The sequence below is a fragment of the Epinephelus lanceolatus genome, chromosome 22 (genome assembly GCF_041903045.1).
Source record: "Epinephelus lanceolatus isolate andai-2023 chromosome 22, ASM4190304v1, whole genome shotgun sequence".
NCBI lineage: Eukaryota > Metazoa > Chordata > Actinopteri > Perciformes > Serranidae > Epinephelus > Epinephelus lanceolatus.
Window position 1 is genome coordinate 28,765,690 of NC_135755.1, and position 22,760 is coordinate 28,788,449.

The following is a 22,760-nucleotide window of genomic DNA, read 5'->3' on the forward strand; positions in this document are numbered from 1 at the left end:
GGGGGTAAGTGATGGTGATACAGAGAGGGAGGTGTTTGAATACGCATAAGGAAGGAGCACATTTTAGAGTCTAAGTTATTACCATGGGGGTGATCCTGCCTGTCTGCCTCTCTATCTCTTTGCTGTCTAATTAGGGCCCACCTACGCCCATGTGGAGCAGTTCTCATATCACACACACACACACACACACACACACACACACACACACACACTTTGACTCACAGGCACACATCAAACAGAATATGCATGTGCTGGAAATAGGGGTGCAGACAGGAGAAGGAAGGTGTACGTAAAAGAGCAAAGGCTGCCTGTCTCTGCTTTGTTTCTCACCCTTACTGAAATACAAAAATAATTCTGTACAGGCAAGCTACAATAACAGGTTCGGCACCTCACGTACCCTAAAAAATGATCATCTCCATAAAGACGGGAAGAAAAAGTAGCTACTGTAGGATGATGGGCTTGACGTAGGAGAAAAACCTCTGAGTGACATCATCTAGGAGAGAATGAATGGAAGAGCATGTTCACAGTTGTTCAACATCTTCTGAGATTTATGGCAATGACTCTTTTTTTTGTAATAAACAGGTGTTGGAAGGTGAAGAGGTTTTGTTGGGTTACTGCAGGATTTTCTGTGATGTTCTTGTTCTGTAAGATAAAACAAAAACCAAAATATCCAGAGTGGACCGATATGGTTTGATTAGATTTGGGAAACGTGCATTGACAGATACAGTGTCCTTTCCCCCGTCATCATCTTTAAAAATATTTCATGCATAGATCCCCACTGAGAAAACCCATTTATATACTTTCTCCTTTGTACACATTTATATATAACTATATATAATATCATTTCTCTATATCTATATTTTCAGCAAAAATTCTTTCCACAAAAAACAACAATTAAACAAATGCTCCGAAAAAAGAAACAGAAGATGATAGAAAGAAAAAAAAAACACAATCGAGGGCCAGTTTGGCACTTTTGTCATGAGAACACACAGCATCTGTTAATTGACAGTAAATAGGAATACTCTAGAATTTTCTTTAGGTTTTTTTTCTCCCTCGATGAGAAAAGCAAACACAGTAGTACATACTTGGCACCAAGAATGCTGGTAGAATGAAAGTATCAGATATCAGTGTTTTCATAGCTATATGATTACTGTATGTACTCTATGCCCCCTCCTATAGCTCAGTAGTTTGCGAGTCCTTGGAGTAAAGGAGCACTGGGAGAGGGAGAGAATCCCATGTCGAATGAGAGCAACAAAGCAGGGATAAGACACAGATGTAGAAAAGAGAACGATATATGCACATAACACACCAGGGAGAGAAAAAGAGACAAAGCCAAAGTAAAAAAGGCAAAACTGCGAGGGGCGAAAAGCATTCGTCCTTTTGACAAATGTCAGGGGGCTTTAGTCTGGAAACAGCAGACCTTTGAAAACAGTATCTCTGAAAGATCTAAATCACCCCCACACTGATCATCTGCTGCCGTGCAGTTCAGTTGCTTCTCCACACGCCACCAGTGGAGCTGCTAAGTTTGACAGCACATGATGGAGGAGGTGGAGTTGTTTTTGGAGAAACAAGAGAGTAAGAGAACAGAACAAAGGCCCACATCCAGAGGCCTCCGTTCTAGATCAGTGGCAGAGCCAGTCTTTCTGGTCCCTAGGTGGCGCTGTGTTGGGCCAGTCCCTACTATACCCTGGTGGTGGAGTGGGGATGGGGCAGGGTGTTGTTGTGACCAGTGGAAGGGAAGGTGTTGAAGGCATGAAGAGGCTGCATGCTGGTGATGGTACTGGGGATCATGGTGATGGTGTTGGGTGTCATCAGTGGCACGTCGTCAGGGGCACGGCGCAGGGCCAGTGTGTAGTCAGGCGGGCAGGCGGGCCTTAGGATGTCGTGGGGCCGGAGTGGTTCCATGTCATGGTGAGCGTCGTGCTCTGAGTGCTTCATCTGCAGGGACATGATCTCCTCCTCCTGGCTGTGAGCCAGGTCGTTGGCAGGCCCGCCCCGCTGAGGTGACAACCTGTGGCGTCGCATCTCATGCCGCTTGTCACGCTTATAGTACAGAGCGGCAAAGGCCAGGATGTTGAGGAAGAGGAGCGATGCCCCCACAGCGACTGTCACACTCAGCTCAGTGGAGTAGTCCCGGGTGTCTCCAGGGAAGAGGTCCTGGTGTGGACGCTCTGAACCCTCAGGCTCAGGATCAGAGGGGAAGGTAGGGTAGGGATGACGAGTGCTGCGAGGGCCTGGTGTTCTGGGCCTGGTTCTGGGGGTGCCTATGTCACCACCTGGTGGCGAGCGGGTGGTTGTGGGGAAGAGCTCCTCATGCAGACTATGGAGGTGAGGGACTAATTCCAGCCAGAAGGCCACCTTGTTGGCCCTGTAGTTGTCTCTAACACGAGGTTTTAAGCCAATGTGGAGGTACTGCTTGTCCTTCGAGTTGAACTTGGTCCAGATGACCTCCTCAAAGCGGTTGGGCTTGGTGTGAATGAACTTGGTGTCCTGAGGGACTGGCAGGTTGGGGTCCCTAGTGGAGGATAAAGGGGACATCTTAGTCAAGATTTTAATAATTAGGTCCAAACATTTCTTCATGGCATTGACATCTAAACACTGAATGCACCCTTGTGTTCAAAGTTTTTGAAGAACTTTTTGATGAACTTACAGCAAAGTGAAAAAAGAGTATTAAACTTTTTTAAAAATCCACTGACAAAAGTCTCCTACTGAAGAGGCACTACACTAGTTAATTTATACTAAAATTATCAGCAAAGCTTACCCAGTCTTGGCGAAGTTGGTCCAATAAGTCATGACCACAGCGCTCAGCATCACATCATTCTTCGAGAAGTTGCATGGGAATAGATCTGTAGCACCGATCATGGGCACGCCAAACACGTACGGTATCTCGTCTCCATGGGCAGCATCGGCCCACTCCGGTCGCGTCTCGGTCTGGCAGTGGTGGTAGAACGTGTAAAAGTAAACCGGAGACTGAAACTCGGCGTGGAGTTTGGCGGTGGCCACTGCCGGCGCCACCCACTGGTGGTCTGTGAACAGAGCTAAGAGGGTCTTCCTTCGCATGTCGCCATTGTCCCTGTCTGCCCAGTCAGTGTACATGAATTTAATGGTCTCCCTCAGGATGTCTTTGCCTGGAGGATAGGACGCAGGAGGGGAGAAGGGATAGGAGAAAAAAGGGTAAGGGGGAAAAAAGGGAAAATTGTGATAAGTTAAGAGGAAAGTAATGACAGAGATAGAGCATTTTGAGAGATGCGAGTGGTCAAGAGATGTGAAACCAGAGGGTGGAGGAAAATATAAGTACCTGTGTTTGTTTGTTTGTTTGTATGTGTGAGACAGACAGATACAGTTGACAGAGGACCTGAAAGGACTGACTGAGCAACACAAAGGGCAAAAAAAGAGAATATGCCTCTCAGAGAAGAATGAGTGACAGGCACTTGAGAGGAAGCGTGACTGCATTATCCAAATGTGTCTGTATTTTGACTGTGGCCCGCTGTGAGATGTTTGCAGGCTGATCTGTTAGGAACAACAGCATTGTGATTGGGAGCCTGCTGCCTGGGGGATGATGAGAGACGGCATTAGTGCCCACAGAGCCTCAAAGGCCAAAGCACAGACCCACCATGGTGAAAGATAATCTCGCTGATAGGCAATCTCTTTAGTATGCCTGTCTTAGTTGATAGACTTTCCTGGGCTCACATTTGATCTCTTTTCTCATTCTTTGTCCACATAATGTTTTTAAGACTTGTATTCTGACTGGGAGCTGTAGTTTTGGACAAATTGCTGTTGATGTACTTTTTGTGGGAGAAAAAGGTAAAATAACTCTTTTTTTATCGTGTTTAATGTCACATCTAGCTCAGACATCAGAACATATTTATCCTATTATATCATCTGTATAGCTCATTATTGTATTGTGATAATAATTCATGCTCTTTACTTTGATAACTATGTTCTATTGTGAGAATCTATATCTGTCTTGTGTGTGTGTGTGTGTGTGTGTGTGTGTGTGTGTGTGTGTAACCCAGGAAGATTTCATCTAATGTGGCTTCTAATAAGCATAAACAACAATGACACTACAAAGGTCTGTCATCTGAGAGGCGGTAGATGACATAATTAGAGGACATTACAGCCTGAAAAGGGTATAATGTTGACTTTGCTCACCCTCAGGGTAGCCATAGAGGTTGTCGACAAAGTTGGAGATAGTGTAGTCGAATGCTGCGGCTGAGATGCCGTCGTTGTCCTCGCTGTCGTCCACAAACTTCAGCCCCTCTCCTTGGTTCACTCCAATTAGGATGTCATAGTTGAGGAACTCCCCCTGGTGGTGCAATGATGGAAGAACAGGTGTGAGTGTTGAACTAGTGCTCAAAAGGATGGGTTTTCAGTCTCTTTCAGTGCATGTTGCTGATCTATAGTCACTACAACCATGAACGCTGCTGAATACAATTTTGTTTTGTGTTAAATCTGTAAAGTCAAATCACCTTCATTTGTATTTTGTAGGTGATATTTAAGAGGAAATGTACTTTCTTTGTATTAATGTGACGCTTGTGTTGTGGGACCACCACTACGCTATTGTAAGAGACAGGGACAAGAAATTTAGTTTTCAGTTTTAATGCTGCCATATATTATTCTTAAATATGTTAGATTTCTTCCATTAAAAGACAGTAAACATAAGTTCTACAAAAACATGTAAGTGCTGATCTTGTGGAGTTTTTAAACTCTACAGTGTCAATTAATGCACAACATTTTCTTCCTTTTATGTGAGTTAAATTAAAGAAGTATTTCACTTTTACTCATGAGGCAGAAAACCTACAAAACCCCAGAATATACTGTGTTGTAGTGGACCAATAAATGATCCCACTGGTGGGTGACATATACATGCCATCACGTGCTATACGTGCTATACATGATCAGCACTGCCTTGTTTTACAGTTTGATGACAGTTTGAGCTTCAGAAACAAAGGGGCAGGTCTCTTTTTTGATCTGCTTACTCTTAGTGTCTGCATATGAAAATGCAGAAGCAAAATCTATAGTTTGAGCCCTAAAAGCCTTAAATTTGAGTTGACAGTTGAGAGATCTGGGCGCTGATAAGATGGAGGGAAGTTTACCACACTTCATTTACACCTAATACCCACATTGTTATGACACAAAGCTAGCTGAAACTTGGCAAAGCAAGACATCATCATCAGTCATGTGCATGTAAAATGTGACATGACTTGTGGCTGTACTGTGTCCACACCAAGGACGATTACTACAATTATGACATTTTAAAAATGGGTCTAACTCAAGTGGATGGCGGAGTTTGCACCACAACGCCGGTGGCGTACACTATTGTAAGATCATTTTTAGAGCGATTTGATGAACGATAGAAACGCTTACAGCCAATCAAAATCTATCTAAATTCACAGGGCGTCACAACTGGAGCACGCAGCATGTCCGTGTTTGTAGAATGTTATCACTCATCAGTGTGGACACTCAAATTGTTATTGTTTTTGGTGTGAACTGTCCTTTAGAGTCCAAACCAGGAGGTCACAACAATAAATATCAAGTGATAAAAAAAAAGGAAATAAGAAAAAAACTAATTCAGCTTTTTGATAAAAGTTTATTTTTGGACTATTTCTTATCTTTTATTTGTGTTTGTGAGATACTTTATGATTTTGCCTCTTCGGGCCTCTAAACATTATTCCAGCAAAGCTGAGCAGAGACTCTTCCATTGACCTGCTCACAACTCTGATATGACCCTGTGATAAAGTGTTTGCAATGCTTTTCATGTATAGGATCAAAGCAAAAAATGGGTCAAGGATACACCACAGAGGCAATTTACATGACCAACACTGCGGCTCCACTGTGTTACAGCATTTGAGGGTGTGAGTTCACACCAGCTGGCAAATGTCACCACCAGACCCTAACTCTGTGGAAAGGTCACACACATTTACTGCAACAAGTTCTTCATGTTCTCTCTGTCTGGTGTGTCATCACAGCTCAAATCACTCCACTTAATAAAAGAGAATGTGTCTGCGGTGTCACCTGCTGCATGAGGATCTCAGGATCGTCAGGCACCACGTCTCCGTCCACCACGGGGCCAAAGGCGATGTGGTATCGAGCTGGCTGGATGTCCTGGTCCACCAGCTCCCTGAAGTTCTTGCGCCTCAGGCAGTCGACCAGGTCGGCTGTCTCTGAATAGGTGCAGCCCACCTTGCGGGCCAGGATTTTGGTGTACTTGAGGGGCTGGTAGTTGACTGACCAGCTGGAGATGGCAGTTCCACTCTGGGCTATGGCCCTGTGGAACAGACCTGAGAGGACAGATGGATAAGATGGGGTATTTATATTACTATATGAGGGGCTATATATGACAAAAGACAGGGTTGGGTTATCTCACTAAATGTCATTTGAATTTTCCCCAATTTTTGCATGTTTGCAGGCAGGATGGAGCTCTCTGAACTTCTGACTGAAGTCCAGGTTTGGGGTAGGACAGGATTCAGAGAGACTCCTTGATGTGGAAATCACATATCACTTTCTCTTTCCCCACTTTCAGAATTTCCCTTTATAAGAAAAACCCTCCCAATTTTGACTTTTTTCATCTTATCGTTCTCGCCGGAGCAAAGTTGGCAGACACAGGAGGGAACTACAGACCCAAAGCATCTCAGATAGAGCATGCTATGATGCAGCAGCTCAAACAAAAAAAAGAGACAGGACTGGGAATAAGCTCATCTGAGACGTCAAGAGAGCCATTTTCCTCGTTCGTGTGCTTGCTGTTTCTTCTCTCAGACTCTCTGGCCGCGTTTCTTCCTCTTTGTGTCTCTCTCTGTCTCCTTAGTTCTGCCTGTCCTGTGCTGTTTGAACCACTCAAGTGGCTCGTTAAGAGGCCGCCTGCCTCACTCGTTTCCTCTTGCGCTCCTTTTTTCTTTCTCTTTCCTCTCCTGGGCTGAAGATTGGTCAGTTAATTATTAAGCAGGGCCGCAGAGCCCCCTTTCCCTGGGAAATCAATTATATTAAGAAGTAGCTTGGAAACAACTATACCTACAAATCTGCACAGAGAACGATTGAGATGGAGGGACGGACTAAAAGAGAGGTGGGAGACAGGTATTATTTCATTTATCTTCAGAATAAGTTTCTTTGTCACTCCCTAAGAGCCTCTTGCCTTCCCTGCTCAGTACTTTCCTATATTTGGCTTTTCTCTTTTCTGATATGCCATGTCAGAGTATTTTCTGTCCTTTTTCTCCTCCCTTAACAATGTTAATACCTCCCCTTCTCTTCCTTTAAACACAGGATACCATGGATACTGTCTTCCCCTCTATATCCCCTACGCTTCATCATATCAGTATCATTTACAACCCCTCTCTCCCCCCTGTCTACCACTTCCATCCTGCCATCCATCCTGTGCGTCTCCTCTGTCGGGCTTGATTTGTGATGCTGTGTTGTTGACATGATTGGTGTCCCTTAAGGGTGGGGATGACAGACTCCTTACCTGGAATCCCTGGCAGAGGGAGAGGGGGGAGAGCATGACAGACAGGCGGCGTCTAGAAGGCTGATGTTACACCATTAGATGCCGATGAAGACGAGGACGATGATGATGATGATGGGGTGATGACAAAGAAGGCGCATGAGAATGGGCTGGTGGCAGTGTGAGGGGGGTTGGTTGTCAGGAACAGGAGACAAGGGGTTAATACAGGCTTTCCCAACCGTTAGGGTCCCTCTGCTGCTAAAGTGGGGGCTCTCCTGAAAAATTAATGATTAAACTATAATGACTGTCAATAGTTGCTAACCATTTAAAAACTACTTGAATGTAATATTTTAGAGTATACACTTTATCACTTCAGACAGTTAGATAAGAAGGTTTCAACCACACTCATGTATAAATGTTAAAGGGATAGTTAAGATTTTTGGAAGTGGACTTGTATGAGGTACTTATCCATAGTCAGTGTATTACTCACAGTAGATGGTGGGTGGCACACCCTTGTCTGGAGAAGCACCGACACGGAAGCTAAGCAAGCTGGTCTACTGCTGCCTTGATCAGTCAGTTTGTTTGTGTTATTGTTTGAATTTGGTGTTTAAACGGGTAAAGCCACACAATATCACAAACTCCCTGACTGAGGCAGCAGTAGACCAGCAGCTCCTGTGTTCAGCAAGCTAAAATTACTGTTTTTCTCAATGGAGTCTGGTGGCTTTGACGGGAGCATAGATGAGGAACTAGAGCTGTTAACAGCTTCCCCATCTGAACATAGCAAGATAATTGGTGGAAATATTCTCAATATAGCATATACTTTAAGTGACACTGATTTCGTGAGGTGGGACTTTTTTTGGCTGAAATACAATAAGCTGCCGACCCCCATCCATAGCAGCACATCGCATAACTCTGGTGGTGGTACTGCCAGTCTGCTTCTCCAAACTGGGGGCGCGCTGACCGACATCTACTATAGCTAATACACTGACTATGAACTTCATACAATACCACTCCATAAAATCCAAACTATCCCTTAAGGCCCTGACACACCAAGCTGATGGTCGGCCATCGACCAAAGTCGAGCCGTCGGTGAGCGTCTGTCGGTGTCTGTTGGCCTAGTTTTTGCAGTGTGTGAAAGAGATCACTCTGATTAGCTGTTTAGGTTTTATGCCCTCGCCCCTGTAGCGAGTGAATCTGCCTGTAGTGAAACCGGGGCTAACCGGTGCTTCCTCCTCAGGCTCCACTTCACTCAGCTGCCTGACAGACCTGCTGCTTCTTCCCACTTTAACCTGAATAACAAACCGGAGCTAGCTGGGAGCGTTAGCGTTGGCCGCAGCATGACCAGAGGGAAGCACAGCCAGTTAGCCTCCGCTAGCTTCCCAGCTAGCCCCGGCTCTCCGTTTGGATCCAACCGGAGCACCGAGCCCTGGTTTGTTATTCAGGTTAAAGTGGGAAGGAGCAGCGGGTTTATCGGGCAGCTGAGTGAAATGGAGCCTGCGGAGGAAACACCGAGACCGTCTGGATGTAATAGTCCGTGAAGGTGCTGCGGTGCTCAGCTGCACAGATAGGTAACACCTCGGCTGTCAGGATGTATCACTCTGTCACTCCGCTCTCTCTCACGCAGGCGCAGAACGTACGTGCCACTTGGCCGTCAGATGTAGTCCGTGTAGTGTGTTGAAATGCAACTGACACAGGGCGACGTGATGCGACGTACATGACGCAACAGTTGGCTTTCGTCGCCGTTAATTCTTTGATGTCGGTTTGGTGTGTCCACACCTTTAAAGTACAGACCTGGAGCTGGGAGGTATTTAGCGTTTCACGAGATGTGGTAAGTGTATGTTCGCACTTTGAAGAAAGCCAGGCTAGCTGTTTACTTCTGCTTCCTGCCTTTGTGCTAAGCGAGGCCAGTGTGTAAGATTTAGGGGGATTTATTGGCAGAAATGGAATACAGTAGCCTAGAAAAAAGATTCAATTGGCTGCAATCTCTAACCTCAGCAGCTAGATGCCACTCAATCCTACACACTAGACCTTTAATGTTTTGCAATACCATTCCTCTACACGGGACTTCAACTGTAGTATTTTCCATTTTCCCCTGATTTTAATTCTTTCTTTTTGCACTATATACAATTCACACGCACTTTGTACTCACTGTTATCATATAAATGTATTATAATTGGGGTCTCGGGAGGTTTCTAACTGGTAAGTAGGTCACCTGCCAATGAGGGGAAAAAAGGTTGGGTGTGCCTGGGTTAATGTGGAGGGTTAACAGACATCAGTGGTAATTATAGAGGTTGTGTTAAATGGACACAGTGACATGGCAGCGGTACACACATGCTCACTCCAGCTTTGAGGACACATTTGTTCTCAAGGCACATCTACACAGACAGCATGAGTCAAAGTTAAAGCCGTGTCAGACGTCTGCTTGGTGCTTCACACATACACACAAACACACAGAGCGGTGATTGAAACAGATGTGTGGTTGTGTGAACACGCTCCCTCTAATCTCTCTTTCCTTTCACCCACCATTTCTTCCCTGTTTCTGTCCTTTGCGGTTTGTGTGTGTGAGACGGAAAATGAACAGAGGAGAGAGATATTGAGGGAGAGTCCTCGAGCAGCGCGGAGAACAGAGAAGTTACGATCGGAGGAGGACAGCTTCAAGAACAGCATGATCAAAGGCGGCGACTGCGTGACCGCTTGGCTGCGGGTCGTCAGCCGCACTGATCTCAATTCAGATCAAAGTCAATTGGTCCGTAGGCCTCTCTCTTTTGGTGGTGCAATGTTAACACTTAGCCCTCGGGGTGTGTTGTTGGTAATGGGGAGCATGAGGTCAGGTGGATGTAGGTTTTTGACTGAGGTAGAGCGTCTATGCTGCAGAGCACTGGTCCGTTAACAGAGCCAGGAGCGCTCGCCTCGCCAAGTCAGGTAATGTGGGGTAATGGTGGAGCTCCAGTGTCATTTATCCTCCACAGACATGAGTGACATAACAGGGATCAAACCTGGACTCGCTCATTAGCCACATGACTGCTTAAATTCTTCAGTTCAAAGGATAAGCAGGGTTTTCCTTTGAGGATAGAGGTGTCAAGTGAACATTACAGGACTTAACGATTTCTGGGCTGGATGCTGCTAGCTGAGTTTCCAGCTGACCACAGCAAGGCCTTGCTGCTATAATTATATTTACATGGGTCACCAAAGGACAAACAAAGGTAAAAAAAACTAAACTGAGCATAACACAAGCAATTCCAGTAACAAATACAGAAATGTACATTTTTGGCTGAAAGGTTGAATTGGGCATGCAGGTGTACATCGCCATCTGTTTCTAGCAAATATATAAAACAAACACACTGAGGTGGTTTGTAAATATGCTTTGTGGCTATTCAGGGATTAGCGAGGAATGATCTAAGCTGAGGACTGAAACCATTAATGGATCATGTGGCATTCACGTAAGCAGCCACAACCAATTTGTCAACAAATTTGTGGATGATGAGTCATTCACAGGGCTGGATCTAGGATATCATAAATCAAAAAAAGAAAAAAAATATGACCAGTGGGTTCATTTTGCTTGGGAGTTTTTCTTTTATACTAGAATTACCACCTCAAGGTTGTTTGCCTCTGCGAACCAGTCAAGTTGCAGTTACAGTTTACATCCATGTCTGTCCAGACTCATGCAGCCATGACAGTAGACAATGTTTCAAATGTGGATGTTGCTGGAAAGAAGCTGCAAATTCTTAAATGTGGATATCTTACACCTGGCAGCATAGAGGATCTATACAATCAGCACAGTTTAAAGATGGAAACCCAAAATTAGTATCATCAATTCAGTATCCATCTCCCCTGAATTATGGCAGTGAATAATGACCAGAAAAGTGTTTTTTTTTTTTGTTTTAAACTGACGTCACCGTAAAGTTGACCTTCGACCTTTTGATATAAAATGTCATCACTCTATCATTGTATTCAAAGACATTTGCATGATTTTGCCATAAACAGTGTATGAAGTCTTGAGTTAAGGCCATAAACATGTTTTGTGAGGTCACAGCAACCTTTACTTTTGACCACCAAATTCTAATCAGTTCATCCTTGAGTGCAAGTGGATGTTTGTACCAAATTTGAAGAAATTCCCTCAAGGCGTTCTTGAGATATTTCATTTACAACAACCGGACAGACGTACGTACATATGGACAGACATCCCGAAAACATAAACCAAACCAGAGTGAATGGTAAGGTGACATATGAGGAAAAACAGATTCACAACACAATACAATCAAGTCTTTCATTACCCTCCGAGTGGTGTGAGAGGATGAGGAGATTGACACAGGATGCCCCAGCTCCGGAGCCGAAGATGGTGATCCTCTCTGGGTCTCCACCAAAGTGGCCTATGTTCTCATTGAGCCAACGCAGGGCCTGAATCTGGTCCAGCAGACCGTAGTTCCCCTTAGCAGACTGATCACCGGTACTGAGGAAGCCTGGATATTTGTATGAACAAAGTTGGATGTAGGATGAAGGTAAGGGGGGATATTTAACAGAGGATATGGATAAGGACAGGTGGGAAAACAACAAAGGAGGACGTAGAGAGGGAAAGGGGATACAGAGATGAGAGAAGAGTAAAGAGAGAGAGACAAGATGACGTTAGAATCAGTACCTTTATTATTTAGTACCTGTTTGGCAAATGTTCTCGACTTTGGCCAGTAAATCAGCTTCTGACTGAGAGGGAATTGCAAGAGAACAAGTGTGTATGTGTTTGAGTGTGTGCGTGCATGTGTGTGTTTGCAACACCGTCGTTGCAGACGGCACACAGAGAAAGCAAAGGGAGTGAGAGACGAAATTGCTTTTTCAGCTCCTCTCTTAATGACGTTTACTCTGTCTAATGGCATTGAGCAGGGACTTTTACAGAAAGCCACTTACAGTACAGCTGCCTGCACTCCCCGAAATATAGGTGACCCTAATCTGAATCACACACCCATAAATGGATTACAAGTGATGACACATCGTGCTTGGAATCTAGGATTGTACAATGTCTTTCTTTTTTATTTTCTTTTTCCGCAGCAAACAAATGTTATTCATCACAATTGTTGTAGCATGACATTTTGAGACTTCTTTTTACAGAAGAAAAGGCACAGGTATTACTAATAACATTAATGGTTGCTATGTAAGTGTCCAAGTAAGCCATGACAGTGTGAAGGTGAGCCAGCATGCACCATATCAGGACCCTGAAACTGAAGCAACTAAATGGAATTCAGGCATCATCAATATTATTATTTACACCTTTGCTTTTTCTACAGTGACATGTCAAAATGGTCAAAAAGGTCTATGTACGAGAAACCAATATGGTATCATCAAAATAAACATGGGCACTGTATAGGCCTGTAACAATAACTTCTTTTGTTGAATGATATATTTTCACAGAAATGATTGTAAATAACAATATTATTGTCATTTTGAGACCATTTCATGCCACTGATATAATGATAATATAACAGCATGATATGCACCTCAAAGAGCAAAGACCTATAAATTCTTAAGAATATTCAGACATTGGATTGGAATACAAAAAATATCCGACATGATTTTACAAAAGTACTTAAATCCTGTTAAAATGTATAGGAAAGCACACATAAAGGTATAGTTCTTTTATAAGAGTAGCCAAAACTCTCAATTTCAGACGTAAAGCAAAATTTGGCCGACAAAAACAAAACCAAGTGCTGCCTCTTGTGATTAACAGACAAGCATAGCAAAGCACTGGGGATACCGCAGTTACCTCTATAACCCAGCCGGCGTGCTGCAGTTTGTTACCATGGAGGGACGGCTTGGGAACTGGGCAGTGTGCTAGTGGAGTTATGGAGTGGAGGATGAAGTTGTGGGGGGTAAAACTAAGAACAACAGACTTTTTTTAATGGATGGGAAAACCCTGCTGTTATTCTGGTATTATGTTGGCATAAACACAACAAGCAATATCGTGGTCAGCAAAAATGATCAAGGTCCTGTCAACATATTGTACGATAAGTTGATAACGTAATTATCATGACAGGCTAGCACTAAGGTTCATTTTGAGCGAATCCCCCGTACACCGTTTTGAATCCCAAAAGTGTATTAATCCCTAGCCGAAGGTTGTCCCCAACAAATGCATTATCTGCCATATCCTTTAATACTTTAAAATGCCAAAAACCGTAAAGGAAAAGATAGGAATGAATTGATAAATGGGAGTTCCTTTCCATTTCTACATGCACCTTGTTGTGAGATTTAAAAGGCAGAACCTTCATTTGAATGTAATATGGCACTGTTAGTACAGAATTATTTGTTCAGTGCTTTGTCTGATCTTATTGGGCCTCATTCACTAATATGTGCATAGAAATGTTCTTACTCTGCACATAAAATAAGTGAGCATGCAAAATTACATAGCAAAATTCATGACATGTGCACCGGCCGATTTTGTTTTTACCACTGTGACTATGTTAGTAAATCAAAACTCATTCTTAACTGACAGGCGTCTGCCCGCTATCTGCAATAAGCATACTGCCATGCGCCCTCTTCTCTACGAGGGTAATATGTTTGCCTAGAGGTGCATCATGGAGACAGCAGTGAAGCTGCTTCTGCGCGCATATCAGTGAATGTCCGTAATTATCTCCGCAGTCAGCAACAGCTGATGAGCTCTCAGTCACTCTCTTCAAACATCTTATATCGGTCTCTGCGGATGTTAGTTTGTAAGTTATGCTATCTGAGCACCTGCTTGGTAGATCAGAATCGTGCATGTACCCTATATGCCTGTATATTAATAATAATTTAATGGCACTAAGAATTGATGGTAGAGCCCATAAGTACAGGCAGATCCAATAAAAACTATGAAAACCAAACCTGTTATATTTCAATATAGACATCCTGATATACTCCGCTGTAAGCTAGGACTGGGACACTCTGTCTTATAGTCGAATATTTTAATTATGACAATTATTGACGAGGATAGAAAGGCAACAAATAAGTGCATGCATTAGTAAATTAACAGATTTAAATATTGTTGTCTTTTGAATTCTTTTTTTAATGAATGTGATTTTAATATGCTATGCATTTACTTAAAAGGTAGTCTGAGTGGGCGGAAGTTCGCTGCATAGATCAGCCTCTCATTGGGCGGAATGAGCCACCTGCTGAAGTCCCGCCCTACCTCTGGTTGTGTAGCAGTTTTTAACCGTTTTCAACACGTCCTTTACTAACTTTTGCGGTGTTTGATCTTGCGGGGATGTAGCCATTTTTCTGCCATGGTTTGCGTCCTGTAGGTGATATTTTTGTGGGCATGTTACACCAAAACCTGTTTCCCCCTGGCAATATTTTTGCAAGCACACCGTTGCTGTGGCACCGCCCAGAACGATTGTGATTGGTTGAAAGAAATACAAGCAGCCGGGGTGTTTTTTTCTCCATTCTTAAAGTGAGAGTCGGCCCAGCCAGACCTTTCTTTTCTTGAGAAAGGTCTGGTGAGCGAGACTACTTAAAAGGTGTGTTTTTACTTTTTCTGGGACAGCCAGGTTTTCATCATTTGTTCAGACATATGGTCTGTTTAAAATTGGAGTACGAACAAATTTAGGTAAGAAAACACTGATGAATCTCAGATTTGTGCATAAAACGTTTGTAAGTGAGGCTCACTGTGTTGAATTAGGTCAGTTTCTTCATTGTAATGCTTGTTCAAGGGGTTTACAAGTTTGAATTTCCCTTGCAGATTGACAGCGTACTGAACGTTCCTCAGAGTGTTTCTGTTAGACAACTGGTCATTCATTGGAGCACTGTAATAATAGCTCACCTTTTCTCTTGTTAGCTGACATTTGCCTCTCATGATTACTGCTGAGTATCTTCGATTGTTCCACCAAAGACCTAAGTCTTTTCTGTTTAAGTACCTATTAACTGGCAGCCTCTCAGATCCTAATGGGACTCCTAATTAGAGCTTTATTAAAGACAGGTGCACTGGAAAGGTCATCCATTAAGCCTGTACAGTAGAGGTTAATCACTTGTATACAGCTAAATGCCTGGATCCACTGAAACACAAACAGACAGTATGTTGTCTGCTTTGGATGCCTAATTGGTGTTATCAAGATGTTTTGTCAAGATTTCCTATTAGACCCAATAGGAAGTCACAAGCATGTCTGACTTTACAACACATCTATTTCTTTGTTCCTTTCAGGATATTTATCAAGAACAACCTTCACTCTCTCTGAATATTGTAGGAATATTACATTTGTTTCAACACTGAAACGCAGAACAATAAAATACACAAAGGCTGGTGCATGCAATTATGGCATAAATATCTAGAAGCTGCAACTGTGGCTTAACACTGAATTATTATAACAGTGAGAAAAATGTGAAATTATTAGAAACTAGTCCATATCCACTGCGTGCACAGTTGCCCACGTACACACAGTGTGTGTTTGGGATACAGGTCATATGAAATTGCAGATTAAATATTCAACTGAACCCATTAAGAAGAGCAATGTATTCAGACAGGGTTTTTGTGAATTTGATAGGATTGCTTTATTTGTAGAATGACTGACTGACTGACTGACAGAATGACACACTGACAGTTTCCGTGATTATGTACAGCATACCATGACTTCGTCATACCAAAAATGGGATAAAAACAACAACATTTGGCCACAGGGGGAGCCACAGCGATCGGTTGCATTTTAGCCATTTTTAACCCAGTTGCCAATTAGAGTTCAATTTCTCCTGTCACCTTGAGGCGTCCTGTTCTACATATCTACCAAGTTTAGTAAAAATCGATATGGCGGTTAGGCCTAGATAAGAAATTAGCTCTCTAGCACCCCCATTTTGTTTGATTGGGTCAATAATGGAGGGGTCCCCTCAGATTATGTGTGGTCATATGCCTACAAAGTTGCGTGGTGATCGGTGAAACCCTTGAGATGTTATACACCTTTATGTGACGAGCCACGCCCTCCGCAATATTCATTGCCTTATAGAAGCTCAGTTTTAGTAAGTTTTCCAACTTGCCAAGAGGGAACTTTAGATATTGGTCCCTAGATTATGTTCACCGAGTTTCATGCAGATTGGTCAAACTCCCTAGGAAGAGATCGATTTTAAGTGTTTTTCAGAAAATTCAAAATGGCGGAAAATCTATACAACCGAAAGTTATGGGTTCTAAGGCAAATTTGTTCCTCATGAGGAGAGGCATCTCTGTGCAAAGTTTCATGTCTCTACAACATACAGGGCATGAGATATGCCCATTCAAAGTTTGCAATTTTAATCTGTTGCTATAGCGCCCCCCTTTGGCCAATTGATGTAATATTGCTTCATGCGCATCCTCCCATGACCCTCTACCACTGTGCCAAATTTCACATGGATTGACCAAGTCAGTGAGGAGAAAAACGTGGAACAGACACACCCACCCACACACACACACACACACACACACACACACACACAGAGTTTTCGTCATGATATAGTAAGATAGTAAGATAATGATTAAAGGAACAGTGTATTAGATTTAGGGGGGGTTAGTGGCATCCAGCAGTGAGGATTGCAGGATTGCCAAATTATCCACAGAAGTCTCTTCCTCTCCAAACAAAAGAAAAAGGACCCTGAGATTTAAACCGGCAAAAACACTAACTAAAGCAGTTTCACGTTACAAACCAAGGTTTCTCTGATGCTGTTTGGGATGTTGGAGACGGGCTTCTGGCCTACCATCTGCTAATGTGTGCTCACCTTCTTTCTCTTATAACTTAAGATCCAGATTTTCAGGTTAGGCTTTTATTGGGAGCTGAATTGGCTACTTGTCAAAAAGAAAAAAGTGTTTTACCGATGCTCTCATTGCTGAGGGGCTCCTAACTACGGTGGCTGATGTGATAATAAAAAAAACATGAAAGGCCCTATCTAGAGCCAGTGTTTGGTTTGTCTGTTCTGGGCTACTGTAGAAACATAGCGATGCAACATGGCAATTTCTGTAGACAAAGGCCCACTCCCTATATAGATATAAACAGTTCATTCTATGGTAAGAAAAACAGATTCTTATTATTAGGTGAGTATACACAAAAGAAAACACACCTCTTATATTTAATTTCTGCCAATATATCACCCTAAATCCTACACTGGACCTTCAAGATAGCATTTACTGAACATGAGAAGATTGCCTGATCACCCTTTTATGCATACACGTTTAGACTGAATTTACAATTTTAATTGAGCGGAAATAACTGCCACTGTCTGCCTGCGATGCAGCCCTTATGGAAAAGGCTTTTATCCACTGACGTTCACAATATTACCCATCAATTTCTCTCCTCATCCTGCAAATACAACCAAATTCAATCAATAAGTATAATCTCACATGCTCCACAAAAACAAAAGGGATTGAAGCACGTATCAGTGAGCACATCATGCCTTCACTAGTTTTGTGCTGCTCTTTAAACTCCACAAAAACACACGAATAGGCTGCACGTTTGAGTGCATTAATTAAGCCGAGCACGAACACACGACAAATAAGCTGCCTAATGCCCAACTGTAATCACGATATATTAAATATAATCAATTATGCCTATAAGGTCATTAATAAGGCTAATTAATGTAATACATAGCAATACTTCTATGTCTGCGTAGATTCTTGCACAAAATATGGGAGCAGTCTTTGTATAAAGTCCAGATATTAACACGGGGAAAATATGAAACTCGCTTTTTCATCATCATTGTTCCAGTTTATGAAGGAAAATGGTCTATTACTATGTTTTGCTCTTTAGTTACCATTCTTTTAAAAAATGTGCACTTTGCTGGTGGGACATCAAAATGCAGAAATGACTGATCTGGGCTACACAGAGCCAGCAGACACCCGAGATCCTAACGTTATCTTGTTACAGCCAAAGCCATTGTCTTTCCTGCACCTTCATGCTGCGTCCATCTGACTGCGAGTCAGTGTACAACAGCGGGCCACTTCACCCGTCCTCCTCTTCCTCTATAATCTGATAAAAGGCTCGGGAAAAAAAAAAAAAAAAAAAAAAAAAGAGGAGCTGGTTAAAACGCTGCAATGCAAGATGAAAGCACGGCTCTACATGAATAGCCTTTAAAATGGCTGTGGTAAGGAATGGTGGTTAGAGGGGGTAAGGGAGAAAGAGAGAGAGAGAGTAAAGGAGAAGGAGAGAAGGATAGTGGGTGTTCTGTGAGTCCCGGATAGAAGCACAGTGTTTCATCTGCCTCCAAGACACCAGGGGTTGGCTCACACACGCATACACACACACACACACACACACACACACACACACACACACGCACACACACACACGCACAGATATATACACACACAGGGACACTGATCAAAGGCTGACACTACAGAGAAGACTGCCTCCTTTTCTCTCCACCTCCCTCTCTCTTCCACACACACACACACACACACAGAAACAGACGCACACAACACGTATACATGTGAGCACACCATGATAGCAATAATGCAAATACATACTCTCATCTTCTCTGTCCCTGTCACACATGTAAACAGGACACACAAAGACTATGTATATTCACTCAAACATATTCATTCAAACATTCATGCAAGCGCCCACATTCATGCAAGCGCCCACACAGACATTTTTTTCTGTTTATTTTGTCCAATCACAAATTTTTGTGCATCTATCCTGCAATGAAGCAGCAATGAGTCTTTTTATGTGTCATCAGAGCCATGATATTATTATTGTCTATTATTATTATTACATTATTCTTAAAGAACCAATGTGCTTGTGCAGGTCACTTGTGCATGCAGCCATACTTGTCATGATGATTTGTGTGTGCGCGCAGAGGTGTATACATCTGTGACTTTGAGCGCAGCCATACATGTGATTATGATTTGTGTGTGAACAGCGTGGCTGCCGGATGACAAACGGTGCTTCGAACAGGCTATATCCCATGTGAATTCATTGTTAGAGGCTGCCATGGGTGCATGGGCTCTCTGCGTGAGTGTGTGTGTGTTCTTGGCAGCATAGTAATTATTGTCTATCAGAGGAGAGTGTGTGTGTCGTCCAGAGAAATGAACAGATGTGGGCGGCTTGCAGCATCTGAATAATGTATAGGACACACGCATTTTTAACAGGACGCACACAGACACATCAGATTGTGCGTGGTTCTTTCGAAGGTGATGAAAGCGGCCTGCCTGTTAGATTGGCCGCACGTTCGCAAATGGTGTCTAAGTGTATTATTGCAATTACAGCGGCGCAGCTCACTATTTATGCCACCGCCGTCCCAGTCGGACGGTGCTATCATCCTGCCGCTACACTAAATGCTTTGCCATTTCCAGAGGGTCATGCTGAATGACGCAAGGGAAGGGAAGAAGGACTTGGAAGTGGAAGAAAAGGGGAAATGAGAAACATTACCCTTTATTTTCAGCGAGCTTAAAAAGCAGCTTCTTTTCCACAAACACCACTCTGACTTAGACACAGCGATTGGCCTTGGGTGATTCGCTCCACTCTTCTCCCTCTTTCTTATTGTGCTCTTTCTCTCTCTAAAGTTGTTATTACTATTGCCTGGCTGTGACAACCAAATTATCTGTGAAATTATTCTGATTTTATGCCCTCGTATTGGGCAGGACCTCTCTAAGTGTGTCTGTGTGTGTGTGGATATGTCTAATGTATACCCTTCCCTGAGCAGAAAAACAATGGCATTTTGAGATGTGAACAATCAGCCGAATGAAGGCGAAACCTGCTTGGTGTCAGTAGCAGTCAGCACATCTCCCTAATCTCTTTCTCTCTTGCTATTTCCAATTTCACTGTCTTGCTCTTTTTCTCTTCTCCCCCTGTCTCCCACATTTTCTTTTCATCTATTCCTTTCTGTTGCTGTCACCTCTGACTTTGTGTTTAGCAGAAAAAACAACAGCAGCGTGTTAATGATGCTGTGCTCCCATAATTAGCAAAGTGACACCGCATCGTCTCAGTTTAAAGGTATACTCCTTAAGACGTCTGTAAAACCAAACCCCGATTTTGACACTATTTACGGCCTGCTTTTGTTTTTTAACATCTATATACAAGAATCAGCCAAAACATTAAAACTACAGACAGGTGAAGTGAATAACTTTGATCATCTTGTTACAAAGCAATGTTCTGCTGTGAATCCTTGGGTCCTGGCATTTATGTGGATGAATCTTGACAAGCACCACCCACCCAAACACTGTTACAGACCAAGCACTACCTTTTATGGTCCCCGATGGCAGTGCCCCCCGCCACCCCCCCCCCCCCCCCCCCAAGTAGGACAATGCGCCATCCCACACTGCAAAAACTGCTCAGAAATGGCCTGAAGAACGTGACAAAGAACTGAAGGCGTCCTGCCCTGGTGCTGGACACCACTGGACACTCCCAGAGGTCTTGTGTCAATGCCTCAACAGGTTAGAGGCCCCACTGTAGATCGAACATGAGTCTGACCTGACACCTGGACACAGGACCTCTAGGGTACTGGAACATCCCACGGGTGCTCAACTGGATTGGGATATGGGCAATTTGGAGGCTGGATTGACGCCTTGACCTCATTGTCACACTTCTCTGGTGATTCCTGAGCAGTTTTTGTGTGGCCTGGCATGTTGTCCTGCTGGGTGGGGGAACTGACACCAGCGGGGGCGGAGGGTGGTGTACCATGACCTTGAGGAAGGGTACTTGGTCTGAAACAGTGTTTGGGTGTGTGATATGTGTCAAGTGGCATCTGAATGAATGCCAGGACCCAAGGTTTCCCAGCAGAGTATTGTATTGCACTGTAATGCGATGACCAAAACTGCAACATAAACATCCCCAGTTAATGTCTCACAATTTCTGTCGTTCGTGTTGTGGTGCCTAACTATCCTGTGGTCAGCACTTTTTGTAGTGGATTTAACAAAACCCAGAAACCTCCCCTTATCTCTAGTACTTGTGCCTTGATTGGCTGGTAGTGGTCACAAGAAGAAAGGTCATTGTTAGGGCTAGCATGAGCCAATTGCAGCAAAGTGAGGTGTGACTTTCCAGTAACAGCAGTAGGATCCACAATAACACTGTAATCCAGCATTACTCTATGACATAATCACACTAATATTTGCCTCACTGCCTACTGTAACTCCTATCAAATTATGGCTAATGCTAACTGCTTCACATTAAAAGCAATCAACCGGCTTGTATTGGGAAGCAGTCACAGGAAACATAATATTTGACACCACTGCATTTCATTTTAGATTTCAAGTAGCTGCTGGACTGTGTGTGTGCTGTGAAACTAACACACACTTGCTGTTACCACTAGCAACCCCTGGTGTCACCAAATCAGCCAGGACTGAAATCTTGAGGAATGCAACTTTGACGTGTCCAATTTTAAATGCTGTCAAAAATTCTGAATGTTTCTGAATGTGCACAATTTCCTTTCTCTTTCACTGCTTTTCCTTTTCATGGATGCTCCCTATTCACTCTTCTCCCTCCTTCGGTCTTTCATCTCCCTGGTCCCCTGTGGCTGAGTCCTTCCATCTTTCAGGGTTTAGTCTGGGGCTGAGGCTGCTAGCCTCTGATGTCCTGTCCTTTGTGTGTGTGTGTTTGTTTGAAAGTTAGTGGGTGCACTGTCGGTGGACTTTCTTCTCGCCTTGTCACTCTATTGCCCCCCCCCTTTAATGAAGTCGTAGGGCCAATTGTATATGTGTGTATATGTATGCTTGCATCAATGTGTTTTGATGTCGTCTCAAGCTGTGTGTTGTCATACTGTATGCTCTGTGTGGTATAACAACACAGAGATACCGCAACAGCAAGAGAGAAAATGAATGTGTGTGTGTGTGTGGATGCTGGTGAAAGAAAAACCAGGCCAGCTCCCAGCAGAGTACGACCGCGTGCACACAAGTGTTTCTCAGAGCTTCAATATGCACATGCATGTTTACGTGTCAGTGTGTGTGTGTGCGTGTGTGTGTGTGTGTGTAACATTGAGGAGTGTGATTGCTCTTGTTTTTGTCACGGGCCAGTCCAAGTGTGTCAGAGGGATGCAGAAGAACACACACACTCATACACCAAGGGAGGATGACAGGGAGGGAAAAGGATGAGAGCCTCTGACAGAGACAGAATGAGTCACAAAGGGACAAACACAGTCAGAGGAAGTGAGATGATACATTGTCAGGTGTGTGTGTGTGTGTGTGTCCTACCATCCACAGGGACAAGAAGAAGGGCCGGTATCTATTTCACTCTCCTTCTTTAACTACAGTCTTTATAGAGTGGTGGTGTGTGTCTATCGATCAGGTTTTGTTGCCCTGTGAACACTTTTACAGCCCCAAGGAACAATAGCTCACCGGGCCTGATCACACACTCCCATCATGATCCTTTTCATGAGTGTGTGTGTGCTCAGAATTGCAAAACCTTCACCTCCCCCTGTCTCCCTT

The 22,760-nt window shown here is 43.5% G+C and overlaps 1 protein-coding gene across 2 annotated transcripts in view; it reads right to left on the reverse strand.

Moving 5' to 3' along the window:
• The window catches only part of nlgn2a (neuroligin 2a), a 239,201-nt gene continuing 216,441 nt past the window's right edge, over positions 1-22,760 (reverse strand). For both annotated transcript variants that reach the window (XM_033610424.2, XM_033610423.2), the window contains 5 exons: positions 11,707-11,892; positions 6,016-6,281; positions 4,153-4,306; positions 2,762-3,128; positions 1-2,515 (listed from right to left, as the gene is read on the reverse strand). In XM_033610424.2, the coding sequence (XP_033466315.1) occupies positions 1,681-2,515; positions 2,762-3,128; positions 4,153-4,306; positions 6,016-6,281; positions 11,707-11,892 (1,808 nt within the window). In that variant the 3' untranslated portion in view covers positions 1-1,680. The remainder of the gene's footprint in view (positions 2,516-2,761; positions 3,129-4,152; positions 4,307-6,015; positions 6,282-11,706; positions 11,893-22,760) is intronic.